This window comes from Convolutriloba macropyga, chromosome 10 (assembly GCF_964194025.1).
Source record: "Convolutriloba macropyga chromosome 10, txConMacr16.3, whole genome shotgun sequence".
NCBI lineage: Eukaryota > Metazoa > Xenacoelomorpha > Acoela > Convolutidae > Convolutriloba > Convolutriloba macropyga.
This window is the reverse complement of record NC_134477.1, coordinates 14,829,131-14,845,846: the sequence shown is the minus strand read 5'-3', so window position 1 is coordinate 14,845,846 and position 16,716 is coordinate 14,829,131. Positions and strand designations below refer to the sequence as shown.

At 35.2% G+C, this 16,716-nt stretch overlaps 1 protein-coding gene across 1 annotated transcript in view; it reads right to left on the bottom strand.

Moving 5' to 3' along the window:
* The window catches only part of LOC142348706 (uncharacterized), a 148,440-nt gene that overhangs the window by 93,190 nt on the left and 38,534 nt on the right, over positions 1-16,716 (bottom strand). The window contains exons 11-16 of the mRNA XM_075400159.1: positions 8,996-9,152; positions 8,428-8,535; positions 7,782-7,938; positions 5,997-6,225; positions 3,797-3,909; positions 3,183-3,354 (exon numbers count right to left, since the gene is read on the bottom strand). Coding sequence (XP_075256274.1) covers positions 3,183-3,354; positions 3,797-3,909; positions 5,997-6,225; positions 7,782-7,938; positions 8,428-8,535; positions 8,996-9,152 — 936 coding nt within the window. The remainder of the gene's footprint in view (positions 1-3,182; positions 3,355-3,796; positions 3,910-5,996; positions 6,226-7,781; positions 7,939-8,427; positions 8,536-8,995; positions 9,153-16,716) is intronic.

Here is a 16,716-nt window from a genome sequence, read left to right as displayed (position 1 = left end):
TAAACACACCGTAGGTTTCGCATTTTACAATGTGCGCAATATAGCGACAAATATGATTGACTCTAACCCCTTGATCAGAGGTATTAGTCCTTTGATCATCCTTTGACTCGGTTGATTAGTCGACGATTTTCGCAATTGCTATTGCCACTAAATTGCGCATAAAGGGACGTGAAGAAATAAGCAAAAACGGAATACGCGAAACAGCAACAAATTAACGACCGATATTTTGTAAACAGCTTTCATAAATTTCTGTAGAAAAATGATTTACTTCCCAAACAAGAAATAAGGCAAATAACGAACAACGATATATGGATAAAAATTGTACTATCGGGAAATTGCTTGAATTGGTTTGTTGAAAACGGCAAATTGAAATTGTACAACTCAAAAAATACTTTAACTACTTCAGAAACGCTTAATTTTCCTTTGAAAAATTGTACTGGAGAAATAAATCATTATACTTGACTTATAGACGTCAGCGACTGGTTATGAAAATAAAAAAAACTATGAATTCGTTAAAAAGCTGCTCAGTCAAAAAGTCAATATCTATATGTTTATCCCGTTTCTTGATTTTGTTCTACTGACATTGAATGTATTCATTACATTACGCAATTCAAAACGCGAAATATTTTCAAATCCATCATTCAGTTGAAACAGTGAGTGAAGTAAGTCGGAAGTCAAGCGTGAAAATCGTGACTTATCTAAAACAAAAAACGTGATCAAAAAGTAAATCGAACTGAAAAAAAAGGGAGAGCTCATAAATAACAGAAATATAAGCCTTTGAGAGGCTGTTGGCGGCCAATAAAAAAAACCTAAAAACAACCAAAGAGAATTATCAAAAGTAGCATAACGTTCTGGTTAACAAGGTCTTCAAAAACAATATTTACGTGCCCATAAAAAGCGATTGATCAGCGCCTTTAATTCATGAACACCAGGAGGTAAAAAAATTAAATATTTGCACAAAATTTTGCTCTAACTGTTTAATTTTTGATTCAAATGTTTTCAGGTCCAACTTTTTTCTGCCCAATCAAATCTGCCAGGTATAAACATTTAAAAATAAGAACAAAAACATTTTAATTCAACGTCATATAAAAAATGACGCAATAGCACACGAAGCAAATTAGCGATCAAGTTACTTAAAAATCCACCCTCAGGAGGAGGATGAAAAACTATATCGTAAAAAAAACAAAGTAGAGTTGAACAGAAAAATTGGTCAAAATGATATTATTTGATAAACACACCGTAGGTTTCGCATTTTACAATGTGCGCAATATAGCGACAAATATGATTGACTCTAACCCCTTGATCAGAGGTATTAGTCCTTTGATCATCCTTTGACTCGGTTGATTAGTCGACGATTTTCGCAATTGCTATTGCCACTAAATTGCGCATAAAGGGACGTGAAGAAATAAGCAAAAACGGAATACGCGAAACAGCAACAAATTAACGACCGATATTTTGTAAACAGCTTTCATAAATTTCAGTAGAAAAATGATTTACTTCCCAAACTAGAAATAAGGCAAATGACGAAAGACGATATATGGATAAAAAATGTACTATCGGGAAATTGCTTGCATTGGCTTGTTGAAAACTTGTACAACTCAAAAAATACATTAACTACTTCAGAAACGCGTAATTTTCATTTGAAAAATTGTACTGGAGAAATAAATCATTATACTTGACTTACAGACGTCAGCGACTGGTTATGAAAATTAAAAAATTGTCAATTCGTTAAAAAGCTGCTCAGAGTCAAAAAATCAATATCTATATGTTTATCCCGTTTCCTAATTTTGTTCTACTGACATTGAATGTATTCATTACATTACGCAAAATCAAAACGTGAAATATTTTCAAATCCATCATTCAGTTGAAACAGTGAGTGAAGTAAGTCGGAAGTCAAGCGTGAAAATCGTGACTTATGTGAAACAAAAAACGTGATCAAAAAGTAAATCGAACTGAGAAAAAAGGGAGAGCGTATAAATAACAGAAATATTAGCCTTTGAGAGGCTGATGTCGGCCAATAAAAAATGTAAAAACAACCAAATAAAATTATCAATAGTATCATAAAGTTCTGGGTACCAGTGTCTTCAAAAATAATGATTACGTGCCCATAAAGAGCATGTGCCCATAATGATTACGTGCCCATAATGATTACGTGCCCAGGAGGTATAATCGACAAAAAAATCTTGGCACAAATTTTGCTCTAACTGTTTAATTTTTGATCCAAATGTTTTCAGGTCCAACTTTTTTCTGCTCAATCAAATCTGCCGGGTATAAACATTTAAACATAAGAACAAAAACATTTTAGTTCAAAGTCATATAAGAAATGACGCAATAGCACACGAAGCAAATTAGCGGTCAAGTTACCTAAAAATTCACCCTCAGGAGGCGGATGAAAAAACTATATCGTAAAAAAAACAAAGTAGAGTTGAACAGAAAAATTGGTCAAAATGATATTATATGACAAAAAACACGGTAGATTTCGCATTTTACAATGTGCGCAATATAGCGACAAATATGATTGACTCTAACCCCTTGATTAGAGGTATTAGTCCTTTGATCATCCTTTGATTCGGTTGATTAGTCGACGATTTTCGCAGTGCTATTGCCACTAAATTGCGCATAAAGGGACGTGACAAAATTAGCTAATCAGGATTAGCAAATTGGTCGGTGATATTCGCACTGTCGCTGATCTCGGCGAATTTTGCTAAAATTCGAAATAGCAACGAAATAATGACCAATATTTTGCAAAAAGTTTTAACAATTTTCTGTAGAAAAATGCTTCCCAAACAAGAAATAAGGCAAATGACGAACAAAGATATATGGATAAAAAATGTACTATCGGGAAATTGCTTGCATTGGTTTGTTGAAAACAGCAACTTAAACTTGTACAATTGGAAAAAAAACATTAACTATTTCAGAAATTATTTTATGTTTGCCAAATAAGGAATGCCTGATTTTCATTTAAAATATTGTACTGGAGAAGTAAAACATTATACCTGACTTACAGACTTCAGCGACTGGTTATGAAAATAATATAATTGTCAATTCGTAAAAAACTACTCAGAGTCAAAAAGTCAATCTTTCCTTGCGACAAGAACCGAAAAATTGTCAGTTGCATTCAAAAAGCAAAAATTGTGGTTATAGATCAATATAGCCGCAGTAGTTATAGCTAGTTAGTTAACCTCAGTATAAGCATATCCGTGATTGGCTTTGATGTAAAGGTAGTTCATTTTGTTGTACAAGATCTTCATAATTCCTCGTCCTTCGCAGTACATTAGGAGACGAATCCAGTCCTTCGTCGGTGCGTTCACTTCTACTCGGCCACAGATAGAATTGTTGTATGGTGTCACAACCCTAAAAGCAACAGTCAAGGTATAATTTCTGCCGAAACGGAGGACCAAAGATTTAATTTATGTTTAATCAGATGAATCTTGTCTTTTACAGATAGGCTTCTTTAGAAATTGAATAAAAACTTAATTTTTATTTAATTAATTTTTATTTAATTAATTTAAACAGCGCTAAACCAACCCCCCCCCCCCCCCCCCCGTTAAACAGCATGAACCTATCGTTGTTTTATAATTGAAATAATACGTATTAGCATTAGAAAGAAATCACCGAAAGATGTAAAAATGTCGTTCAATGTGATGCTTTTGATTTCATTGGGACCTGCAGATTCTAGCTTTATTGTAGCCAACAAATTTGTCTCAACTCAAAGTAGAAGAGTAGATATATTCATATTCTTATGCAATAAATGGATCTTTTGACATGCGTAAGGCATTGAAAGATCAATACTGACATTTTGGAGTTCTTGCCAATTTCCAGTTCCTCCTTGTTGACAGAGACGCCTTTTCCGTTGAAGACAATGGTAGTTGGTTTCTTTCTTGCTGGATCTAACACCAATCGACCACCCTGAAATTTTTTTACTCATTTGTATTTCACAACTTGATTGAAATTAATTCCAGAACTTAATTATAAAGTATTTAATAATTTAAGTAGCTGCTTCACAGATCTCATTTTTCTTTTTATGATCAAGCACATTTTAATTTGGGGTTAACGAAATTATGCAAGGCAACTTTTTTGTTCAGTCGATTTTTGTCGATCAGTATCTTTTCCCTTTGCGTAGAGAAACAAAAGTCGCATCATATCAGATTAGATGTATCTAAGACACATTCAATGAGGATTTTTTTCAATTCCCCTAGAACTACATTATTCGCAAGCTGCTATTTTTTTCACATTTTGTAGTTTTTATGTTGGGCACATTCAGAGGGTTTTAGGTAAAAAAAAACGGCATAATTTTGATCAAGTAAAATTTTTTCGTTCCGACCCCACGCTAGTGGGAGGGGGTATATGCTCAACTGGGGTTTTTGTTCAGCCAATTTTAGCCGATCGATATATTCATCCATCGCAGAGTGATGAGTTGGGTGGCTGTGAAGCGTATAATATTTAATTAAAAAGATTTTTCAGTATTTTCGTTTCTTTCGAAGAGCTATCGAGGTTTGAAATTTTTGTAAACAATTGACATTGGACATGATTATGTTCACATTTTCCGTAAATTTGGCTCCAATTGTCACCAATTTTGCATAATTTTTAAACATTGTTAACAAATGTGCAATAATTGTGCGCTTAAAGTTTCAGGAGGACTGTTGAACTATTTGATTCGCCATTTTTGACCAAATTTTTAGTGAGAATTATGAAAACTCAGCCTTTTTTAGTTATGGTCTAATCGTTTATAACACAACCAAAAAAGATTCCGATGATATTATTGTGGCACTGTCATTTCTTTCAAATCTTCCCTAGTACTTTTTTTACATGTCAACAACCGGCAAGTCAGTTTTCATATCCAGGTTCAATCAATGACAAATCCCATTCAAGTTCAAAAATGAGGCCCAATAATTTAACAAGTTTTCAGAGAAAAATTCTTGGTTTCAAAGGATTGGACTAAGGGTTTTCGTGTAAAAGTTCAAAGAGTTCTGACTGCCTTTTTTGTCTCTTTGAGGTCCTATGACCTACACTCATTGATCTATAAATTATTTCAATTTCAACAGAAGTATAAGTGAATCTAAATATCTAAATCTATCTATTGAATATTACTGAATTTGATTTGTAAGATTTTTTTCTAACTCACTCACCAATTATTTTCGAAAAGTATGCGAATTTTTCGAATTTTCCTATCTTTTTATTTGGTAGACAATTAAATCAAAAATGTGAATGAGCGGGGTCGAAACATGTGCATACGCACATTAACGAGCCTTCTTGTTACTATAAATGTTGATATTATTGTAGCTCAGACCCAAATTCCGACAAAAACAAAAAATTATTTTAGCATTAATCGATTATCGGTTGGGCTGGGCAAAAATTATTCAAGTACATACAAATCTATAGAAATATGATTACTTTTTGTATAGACAATTTTCAAGATTGACTGTAAACTATCAGGAAAGATAAATTTAAGAGCAGACGCTTACTTATAATCCTTCTCGTCGAAGTTTGAATTTGCCTATAATAAATAGCATATACTTCCAAAACATGAAATCATAGCTCGATTAATCGATCAATGCTACAATAGTTTTGTATTGTTTTTTCTCGGAATTTGCACCTGAGCTTCATTACAAAAACCTCTCAAATTTTTCCACAGAAATTCTTACAGTCTCTTAGTTGATAAAAAGATCAAATGAAAGATGAACTATAACAGTTAGGATGATAACGGGGAAACTTCAGTCGTCAGTCTGTTTTCTTTCAAAAAAAACTATTAAAAAGCAAGTTCATTATTTTGAATGGCCGTTTCAAAGCTAATTCTTCCTCTAAATGTGCTATACAAACATTTATCAATGAAAAAGCACTCAACAATTTGTTCACACAGGTTCATATGAATAAAAAGTATAGAAACGTAATTTCGAGACAAAAAAAATCGCAAATGAATCCCAAAACAGATTCACTAACTTTCCCAAGACCACCCCCTCCCCCATCACTGTAAAATGATGATAGCAAATGTTTACCTTGAAGCATCCAAAAGCATCGTTGATTTTGCAGTTTTCGCTTTCTTCAGTCGTGGACCAGAGGACGAATCCCATCTGTTCTGAGTCCTCAATTAGAGTGACGTCACAGGCAGTGTGGTACTTAAAGTGGCGACCGTCGAAGGTGTGGTAGTGGGGGTGTCCAAATACGGTACACGTCTTGTCACATGGCACCATTTTGCAGTCCCAAACGCCGTAAACTGTACACTTGCTGAAATTTAACAGAGGTCATTTAAACGAATGTGCAAAAACCTGTGGGATTAAATATGAAACTTGAAGTTTTTGATTGGCTGATAAATGTTGAAAATAAAAAATATTTCCTCGCAGTAGAATTTCGTAAAATCATTTTCTGCTACTACTGTACTACTTTTCAGTTGGCTCTATATAGCACTAATTACTTAGCAAAATTTAACTTCGTTCCCCTCCCCCTTAACCCATATTATTTCAGTCCGAAACATTGCATTCCATTTGTATATCGTCGGCCCAGAACTCTATCTGTATTCGGATCTAAAACTCAGACATTCATGCAAAATTCCATTACAATCTGAACTAAAAATATAAAAAATCTGCAATTTCGAAATTTGTTGGGTTTCAGGCACTCGGCGTATATTTTCTGGTTTCGGCGTATTGGTTCTAATCTTAATACGTTTCTTGCAACGCTTTAATATTGTAAGTCATCGTCATGCTCAAAAAAATGCATCGCCCAAAGTTTCAATTTTTTTTTTCCGAAATTTTCAAATTTTATCATGATTTTGCTATGAACATCATGGGAATTAAAATCAAGGATGCACAGCCTATTTTCAGAAAAAAAGTATTTATGAGACTTAAACTGCACATAATGAGGTAGCAATATACTCTTTGGATACACTGATAAAGTAATGGGCCGACTGGTGCTAGGAAAATTGGCCGACAGGGTGTTTAGCCGGCAATGAATAATGAGTAATTTAGCCGACAGCTTTATCATAATTGGTCAAAAAAATCTCATTGGTCTAAAAATCAGTAGTTCGGTGGACCATTATCTTTGGTGTTCGGTCGGTTGGCACTCCACTCGGCCTCCACGTGGCCGCAACCTCCCCTGACGGGGGGGGGTGGAGGTTGCGACCACGGATTGACTTTCGTTACGCTAGTTGACGGTATATTTGTCCGCTTACGAAATAGTGATTTAAATTGGCCAATCATGGCTTCGGAATTATTTTTATCGCTCATTTTACGTAAATACGTAAATTGTTGGCTAAATTTCTCATTTTTTGGTAGTCGGCTAAAAACCCTGTCGGCCAATACGACGCCCACCGGGCCGACTATATACAATTGGAATACAATGTTTCAGTAATGACATACTATGGGACAAAGGTCCGGGTTAGCAGAAATAACTCTGAAGGTTTTCTCGCCACCCAGCACTTCGAACTTAGCAAAATTTTGGATGAAATTGCAATATTTTTTAAAACAATTTTTCAACATTATCAACGGGTAAAACACAAATAATTAAAAACATTTTAAAAACAGATTCGGAAGCTTTGAATTACGTCGAATTCCAAATTTTTCTGGTACTGATAATCTATGTAAAATTGAGCAGTAAATTTTATCAATATTTAGACCAATATTACGCATTGTGTTCCCAGTATTCGGACGTAAAACTGATTCAGCACTTACTCTATTCGCGCCACAAAAGCAAACCAAAATTTCAACCATTTTCTGAGAGGCGAATGCCGTAAGTTGTACGGTTTATAACAATCATGGAAAATTGGATATAATGAAAACTTTCCTTACCAAATATGGCAGTCTTTGTTGACGGATTCCCCAGTGAAGTAGACTTTCTCGTCGTATGAACAAGTACACTCATTTCCTCTCACGCAGTTGTACGGGGGCAAGTTTTCCCTCACGTAACCCTGTTTGCAATAGCACCCGGGCACACGATCTGCGTCGTCTGCAATCACAGCACGTGGACAAAGAATGTCAACGATACCAATTCAACAAAAAAATAAAGTCTAATTTTATTTCATTTAGCAGTAAAATTAACGTGCAATTTCAGATTTCGTCGCTAATTCAGTTTTTGCCTCTGGTTTCTCAAATGTTTAATTTTTATGTTTTTACTTTTTATGTTTAATTTTTATCAAGGATGTAAATTCACTTTTCAAATCAATTTATGATAAAGAAAAATTATAACCAGTTTCAATTAATTCACAATTAGGATCAATGATTCAACTGCAACTATAGTTATCCCATGTCAAAAAAGTGCGGTAGCTGAAATCAGCTTAGAAATTCGTGATCTAATGAAAAAATATTAGTTTTTAAACCACCAACGATTTTGTTCAATTTTTAGCTGTTCTTGCTGTTCCATATCAAGGATATCAAATATTGATTCACTGGGTTTCCTCGGGTAGAATCGAACTCGAACAGAGTTTTTGTAACTAACCGAGGGATTTGACTTCGGCCAAATGGGCAGAGGGAACCTGTCCACAGAACTGCTGCATTCCAGGACCCAATGACCTGAACTCCTCGTTGGCTCTCGTGCAATGTTTCACTAAAAACAAACAAATAAACAATCTCGTGAAAATTTCATTCTCAAAATAAAAATAATGACATAGTATCAAAGTATTGCTGATTTACAATAATTTCTGAAAGTTGATGAAAATCTACCAAACGAGGAGGGGGGGGGGGGTCTGGGGGCACCTGTCAAGTTTTCAAAGTTTGCTATCAACATTTGTTAACTCAACTTAATTAAAGCTTCTGGCGTTAATAAATACTTATTCAGTCCCATAAAGTTTCAACGCAGGCAAGCGTTACAAAAATGTCTTAGTTGAGTTCAAAAGTCAAAGTTCAAACTCTAAGCATGCAGAATAACGTAGGACGTTTTAATTAACCACGATAAACATTGACATGTTAAATGAGCAATTTGATGTTCATTTGCATGTCTGTAGATTGTTCGCTTGCGTTGCAAGTCTGTGGAATCAGCTATAAACTAAAGTTTTTCAGGAACTAACCGCATCCATGTGAGTCAATTTCTTCATTGCAAAGGGCGTTGGTTGCACATTCGGAGTGGAATGCTTCGTACAGTTGACAAATTTGGTCTTCCCTGTCTTTCGAAGGTGCCAGGCAGAAGGCATGGATGCAGATCATCAGGTACTCTTTCGCATCAACCTGTGAACAAAGATTCAATGCCCAAATTCTTCAAGATTTCTCGAAACTATTCTGTATACATGGAACAAAAAGTTTGACAGATATCGGAAACACTGCGATATAAAATTCCAGCTTGTCCCATGAAAAAATTGGGTCAGATGAAAAAGACGACTTGAAATAAAAAAACATACCAGGACAAGTCCTGACGTACAATTCAAAGAATTTCCATTGACTAAACAAAAACTAGACCTAGAACGGACTATGAATGAATTAGGAAAACCGTTTCCAAAAAAAAAACAGATCAAAAAATTTTTAAAAAACTCAAAATCAATGCAAAAATGCCAAATTTGAACAAAAAACCACTAGCGAAAAAGAGAAACTTGATTCAATTAAAAAACTAGGCCTAGAATGAACTATGAATGGATTGGGAAAACCATTTAGAAAAAAATCCGATCCAAAAAATCGAAAAAAAAACAGTAAAAATCAAAGTGAAACTGTCGTATGTGAACAAAAAACCACTAGCGAGAAAGCGAATTTTAGTTCAAACACCGCTTTCTTACTCTATTTTAAAATTAGAGCGAAAAAATTTCACGCCGCAAAACCACTCGCTTTTTTGCTCCACTTCCTGTTTCGGCGTGATGAAAATCACTACTCCAATTTGACTTCAAAAATCGTGAAAATGTGTGAACAGATCTTTAAAAAAACATAGCCGGAAAAATTCCAGAAAACGACTCGAAGTGAAAATCCATTTAAACGCTATCCAACTACTAATCTAACAAAACGTGCCTTCACTAAATTATGATTATCTTGAAATAAAATCATGAAACAAAAAAGTAAAAACAATAAAATCAAATCTGTTAAAATATGATAAAATAAATCTGATCAAATTTTGTTATAAATTGAGATCCCGAAAAAAAATGTTCGCTGCCAAAATAACTTCATCGAAACAACTAGTACTTACAAAAACCACTTATGTGAATTTTGAAAAAATACTTTAGGCTACATTATGAAAAAAAAGCTCTTGAAAACAACTTTCACTGAAAAACTGGAAAATTTTACTACATTTTTTAATATTTCAAAAGCATATAAATCCAAAGAAAAATTCCCTTCAGCCAAAAGGGTATCCAGATGCTCGCAAAACAATAGGCAAGTCATAATAGGCTAAGAAACTCAGCTAAAAACAAAAAAAAAAACGAAAAACCGCAAAAAAATAAGAAAAAAGGTTCCAATTTTCGCCATTTTTTGTCATATTTCTCAACAAAAAAAATGATTCTCACCCACAAAACTGTAACCAATTGTTATCATAAATTTTCTCAAGTAGAAGGGGTTTCTTCAATACCCCTTTGAGCCAGTAAAACAAAATAATCGTCAAAAAACGCAAAAATTCGCCCGAAAATCAGCAAAATCAATGAAAAACCTCCGAATTATCATAAAATTCAGATGAATTTCCAGAAACCTTCAGAGCACTACCGAAACCAGCCTAAAATTAAAACAAAAACATTACCAAACCTCTTAACCAAAATACATGAAAAAACTGCTTTGAAATGCCGCACGTGAACAAAAAAATTTCGCTCGCTTAGAGAAAATTTTTTCATACATCAATCTCTCGCTCTCTCAAAAACAGCGGTATGAACAAAAACCACTCTCTTTTCGCTCCGCTCTTCAATTTTGTTCAGCACCAAAATCACTCCAAATTTTTTCACGCGTTTCATTTCCCGCTTCAAAAATCACTCCAATAAAATTGATTTAAAAAAAGGACTTCTCCAATACTCCTCTTCGAGTCGTAAAAAGACAGCGCCCCAATACAATTCAAATTCTTTGAACTGTAGAAAAAGTAATTGACAGTTCTAACTTCAATGTTGGCAAACTCAGTTAAAATTCGTGCTGAAAATGAGAAAAAATTACACTTGATATGATCGCTGTAACAATTTTCTGATAGTGGTGATACAAAAATTGGGTTATGTTGCATAGCAAAAATCAAAAATGTTAGGGTAAAAAATGTTGCACTTCCAATCATGTACGGTTTTTGAATAATTGAATAAAAACGTTCAGGCTTAAATGGCGCATATGTTTAATATCTTTGAAACTCGGTAATGTCGATAACATACAATAGTAGTATCGTATATATACAGGAAGATCGGGGGGGGGAGATCCTTTGGAGATCCGTTCGGCAGAGGGGGATCACTGATCCCTTAGGGGAGATCCTTCGAGATCCTTTCGGCAGAGGGGGATCACTAACACCTTAGGGGAGATCTTTTATGTTAAGAAAGTGGTAATTGCGCTACATGTATTTGTCTGGTGGCTTATTGTTGGTATATATACTTCGCGAGTGTGAGGGAAGATCCTTCATGTTAGCGGTATTTTCGCTACATGTATTTGTGTGAATATACTTTGGTTGGGAGTGGTCAATCCTATGAGGTACGATTAAAATTCATTTTGCCAGAATAATATTTGTTGAAAAGGATGGCCAAAACGATAGCAACCATTGATCTAAAAAATATTCATGAAATTTACCTCGAGATAAAGAACAATTATCCAAAATACGGTGAAAGGTTTCTGTATTTTCTAGCTGGTTGCCAATACCTTGATCCTGATATTGATTTGGAGGCAACATTGAAGCTGAGACCGTATGGAGGTCTAATTGGAATTGATAATTCGTCGCTGGACAACTACTTCAAATCGTTCAAAATACTTCGACTTCATGCAATACTCCACGATGCATCGGGTTTTATAGCAGAGTACAGTCGTAAAGGCCCTGGATACTCCTATGTGTTACCTTGTCCAATTACGAACGAGTATTTGGGTCAAATCACGGGATTGGCTTTTTGTTTGTTTGTGAAGACGTTCAAAAACAATTTGTTCACTTTGTTGGAATGCTGAAACAAGAAATAGTGATATTGGATTTTGAAGGTTTTCGTTACAAGAAAACTGGTTTTATAATAAAAGAGTTATCGCTTTGTTCAAATAATTATTCGGACACAATTCTTTTTCTTCCGCCAGTTTCCTACAACTCACTTTCCGCTAGTGACAGGAGATCTCATAAGTGGGTTACTAAATTTTTACATGGTTTGTCTTGGAACAGCGGTACTTATCCTTATTGGTTTCTATCACAAATTTTTGTCGCCATTAAACTTCAGTTTCCGTTAGGGAAATTTTATGCCAGAGGGAAAGAGAAAACAGAATCACTCCAAACTCTCTTGCAGAAAGAGGTAATAGATTTGGAAACTCTTCTATGTCCGAAAGTTGAAGATATTAAATCGCCAATTGATAATATTACTTGTGCTCTCCACTCTTTCTACCTACCGGAAAAGCAAAAGAGGAAACATTGTGCTAAAAGGAAAGCACAGCTGTATTTCTATTGATCTCTCTGCCATCCAATGAGCCGTCGAGTGGAGAAGGCAGCTCCGTCAGTTCTTCAAGTGAATTTATCTCCAAGTGTGACAGTATGCAGTTACATAACGAATGATAATCATTTGACATTGACTTTTTTAAAAGAAGAGAAAAAAGAATCAGGGGACAGAATATTCTGCGAAAACAACAGATTCTCTGCAACACTAAAGAAATTGAGACGCTGAAGAAATATCTTTCATTACTTGAATATTTTCAAAGTTATCATGTCGTTACAACAGAAAATGAGAAAACTGAAACTAACCCCTTTACCTACGCCCAAGTGGCCAGCACCAGTTCAAGTACCTCTGGACGATGACAATCTCCCTGATGAAATTAAAATGTTGGTCAGTGAAGGCAACGTAGAGTCTATTGTCTACTATGGAAGTGGTTACGGAATGCAGGCAAACTATAAAGTGACTTACAAAAAAGACGACAAAGACTCTAGATATACTACTTATGAATTCTTTTGGATTGAAAGAGAGACTAACAAAAATGCAATTTAAACTAAAAAACAGAGTGTAAATTCATTTTTGCAAATAACTTATTTTCAAATGAGTGTTAAGGAAGACCAGATAGACTCCGCTAATGTAGGGGGTTTGAATGCTTTAGTTTTTGATGAGGAAAATCATGAGAGGCGTTCGTGGAAGTTTTTTAATTCTCGGCTACCACGTTCCGAAGTCGTCTATTTTACTCAAATTTTGATAATACTTTTTCTTATTGTAGTGTCTTTAACCAAGCTTGTGTTTTCCCAACTTGATTGTGAGGAATCAACATTTTGGTTTTCATTGCTTTCGTGCACAGTTGGCTACGCTCTTCCAAATCCAAAGCTATGAACAAAATAATATCCACTAGCGATAGGCTTCTTATGGCTGTTTGTGGTCCGTCGTGTTCTGGAAAAACAGAACTTATATTCCAAATGTTATTGAGAAACACCTTCTATCCAACCTTTAGTTCTATTTACTTTTTCTATCAACACGAGCAGCCAAAGTTCAGCACAATAGAGCGTAAAGTGAACATTTTTTTCACTAAGTTTTCCGGATTCGAATTCATTTCTCAGCTGGAAAATTGTCTGCTTGTGTTTGACGATTCGTGTGAAGAAATTTTCAATGACAAAGAATTTTCAAAACTTGCAACTGCGGGACGCCATAGAAATATTAGTGTGATTTATGTTAAGCATAACTTATTTCAACAGAGTAAATGGTCGCGAACGATTGATCTGAACACAACCCATATCATTTTGTTCAAATCTCCTAGAGACATACAGCAGATCACCTATGTCGGAAAACAGTTGAACAATACAAATTTTTTGAAGGAAAGCTATGAACTTGCAACAAAACAACCCTTTGGACACTTACTCATTGACTTAGATCCAAAAACATCAGACTCCTTGCGTTATTGTTCAAATATTGTACAACCAGGTCCAACAATTTTTTATCTACCGTCCTCCAAAGCGGTTATCACTACTTTGACAGATGAGAGAGAAAGAGTTATGTATGCTAAAGCAAATGCTCGAGCTGCCCGAGAGCAATTTCAGAAAGTTCCTCAAACAAGCACCAAATAGCTTTATAAACTTTCTCTGTGAGTGTTTGCTCAATGTGATCAATGGCAACGTTCCAGTGAACAAGCAGTTACTTAAAAATCAGGAGAAATCATTTCAACAAATATTATCAAAGAAAACAAGTTTGGAGAAAAAGCGAAACGTTTTAGCCAAAAAACCAGAACTCATTCGAGCGTTGGGATTGTCGTGCTATATTTACTTGAAGGCAGAATAATGCATGCAGAAGAGTTTGTTTTGATCCCTAAAAGAATGTTCATTTCAAAAAACCCAACCAAGGAAGAAATATTTGATAATCCAATGTATCAGCAAAAAGCAACTCAGTTAGCACTCCTACAGAGGACTAATCCCAATTTTGAACGAAATAATGAGAAAAAAGTACAAGATGCGGACACTAACACTGATTGGTCGATCAAGAGAACAAACAGTAGCGGTGATGTGACAAGTGATGCAGACGATGTAAGAAGCGAATCGTTTTTTAGCGATGACAGTGAAATAGAGCCAATAGTGAAAAAAAGGAGGGATTCAGCATTCGACTCAATAATGCTAGAACTGAAACTAGTGGATGAAAACAAAACAAAAAGAGCTGCAATTATCCTAAATAAAATTTTCAATTCAAATAATGTTTCTATTAGTGAAGAGACCAACATTCTGCACATTAACGATGAGCCTCAAGGAGTAGATGTAACAAGCTTTTTGTACAATTTACAACAACCCACAAAAAAAATTGACTTGTCAAAGTATACCAAAATCTTGAGTGAACTTGATATATCAGCTGACTTGGTTTATAATACTCACGCAAAAAAAGTTGTAGATCAGTTTTGCAGTGAAGATGAAAAGGAAACTGTATCCAAACAACTAAAGCAAAAAACAAAAAAAGAGCAGGAAGGAAGACGATCTGAACCAACGAAGAAACATGCAAAGCCAAGAGTCGATGAAAGTAAAGAGAAGACAGCGGAAGAGGCGCGTAGAAAAGACTGGGATATCTATTGACGATGTGCGAAAACTTGACAAGCTCTATTTAAACGGTCCTGCGTCATTTGGAAGCGCAAAGAGATTGCAAAATTTGAGTAAATTATCAACGAAGAAAATTAAAATGTATCTGGAAACGAAACCATCTTTTAACAAATACCGATCACGTCGCCTCAGGTTTCCAAGGCTTAAAGTTGTTGTTAACAACATAAATGAGATCTGGTCCGTAGATCTAGCATATGTTGATAAACTTGCAAAATACAACGGTGGTGTAAAATATCTGCTTGTGGCTGTTGACTGTTTGTCAATATATCTCAGGGTTGAGCCACTGAAAACAAAATATGCCACAGAGACAGCACAGGTCTTCAAAAAGATGATCAAGCATAAACAACCTGAGAAAGTTTAGGTTGATGATGGTACAGAGTTCCTAGGTGCCTTCAAAGCCCTATGCACTGAACGCGGAATTCATTTATACAGTACATTCAGTGAGAAAAAGTCTGCTTTTGCGGAAAGAAATATACGCTCTTTGAAAAATATAATCTAGAGATATTTAGAAGAAAAGTGGACTTATTCATATCTAGACAAATTGGATGCGTTTGTTAAAACAATCAATTCTAGAGTAAATCGAACGATAAAGCTCGCTCCGAACAAAGTCACGAAGAAAGACGTTCCAAGGCTTGTGTCCTTGACTGCAAATACAACAAATTCTCAAAAACCCAAATTCTATATTGGTGATTTTGTGCGCATAGTGAAAAAAGAGCAGACTTTCGGGAAGGGCTACAAACAGTCATTTACTGACGAGATATTTGAAATCGCATCTATCCCGACATTGCATCCTCCCACGTATTCTCTTATTGATGCGGATAAAGAAGTTATCCAGGGTAAATTCTATCAACCCGAACTTCAACTAGTACGAGAGTCTCCTCTAAAAAATGGGAAGTAAACGATTCGAAGACGAGTTTACGGTACATGTTATTTCTAGCGCTTCGATGGAGATCTTTGATCAAAACACACTAGCTTCGTTCAGAAATTTTTTTCAACGATGAAATTCAACTATCTGGCGACTGGAGGGTAGCTCTAAGCGAAATTATTTTTCCCACCAAAATTCAGCATGTGGTGAATGGGGATTTGATAGCATATAGTCTTAAGGGTTACGAGGAGTCACAAAGAATCTCATCTGATGCCAATGTCATTTCTCGACCTTACAGTGGAGAAAAAATCTCTTTCATGACTGGAAACTTTGAAACTGTTGCTCAACTTTTATTTACTATCAAGCGAACAGTTGGACTACCTAATTTTTCGTTTCGTGAAATCAAGAGTACTGGAAAACACGAAATACTTTTTGGTAAAAATGAGGGAATCACTTTTCCTAGTGAAGAAATACCCAGTATTGTGGGTTTTACAGGAATTCCAGATAAACATGGTGTACATATTGGGTACAAAATGAATACAGCTACATCAAATAAATTAATGAAGAGCGATGAGACAAAAGCTTTTTATGGAGAATTCCCTGCTGATCTGTGCGCGGGAAAGCACTTAATATTCATATACACAAACATTATCGAGTATCAATATGTTGGTGATGCTAAGGCGCCCATATTACGTGTCATTGATTCAAAACAACGTCTGAAAAACGGTAGCGTGTGTGAACTTGAACCAACACATAGA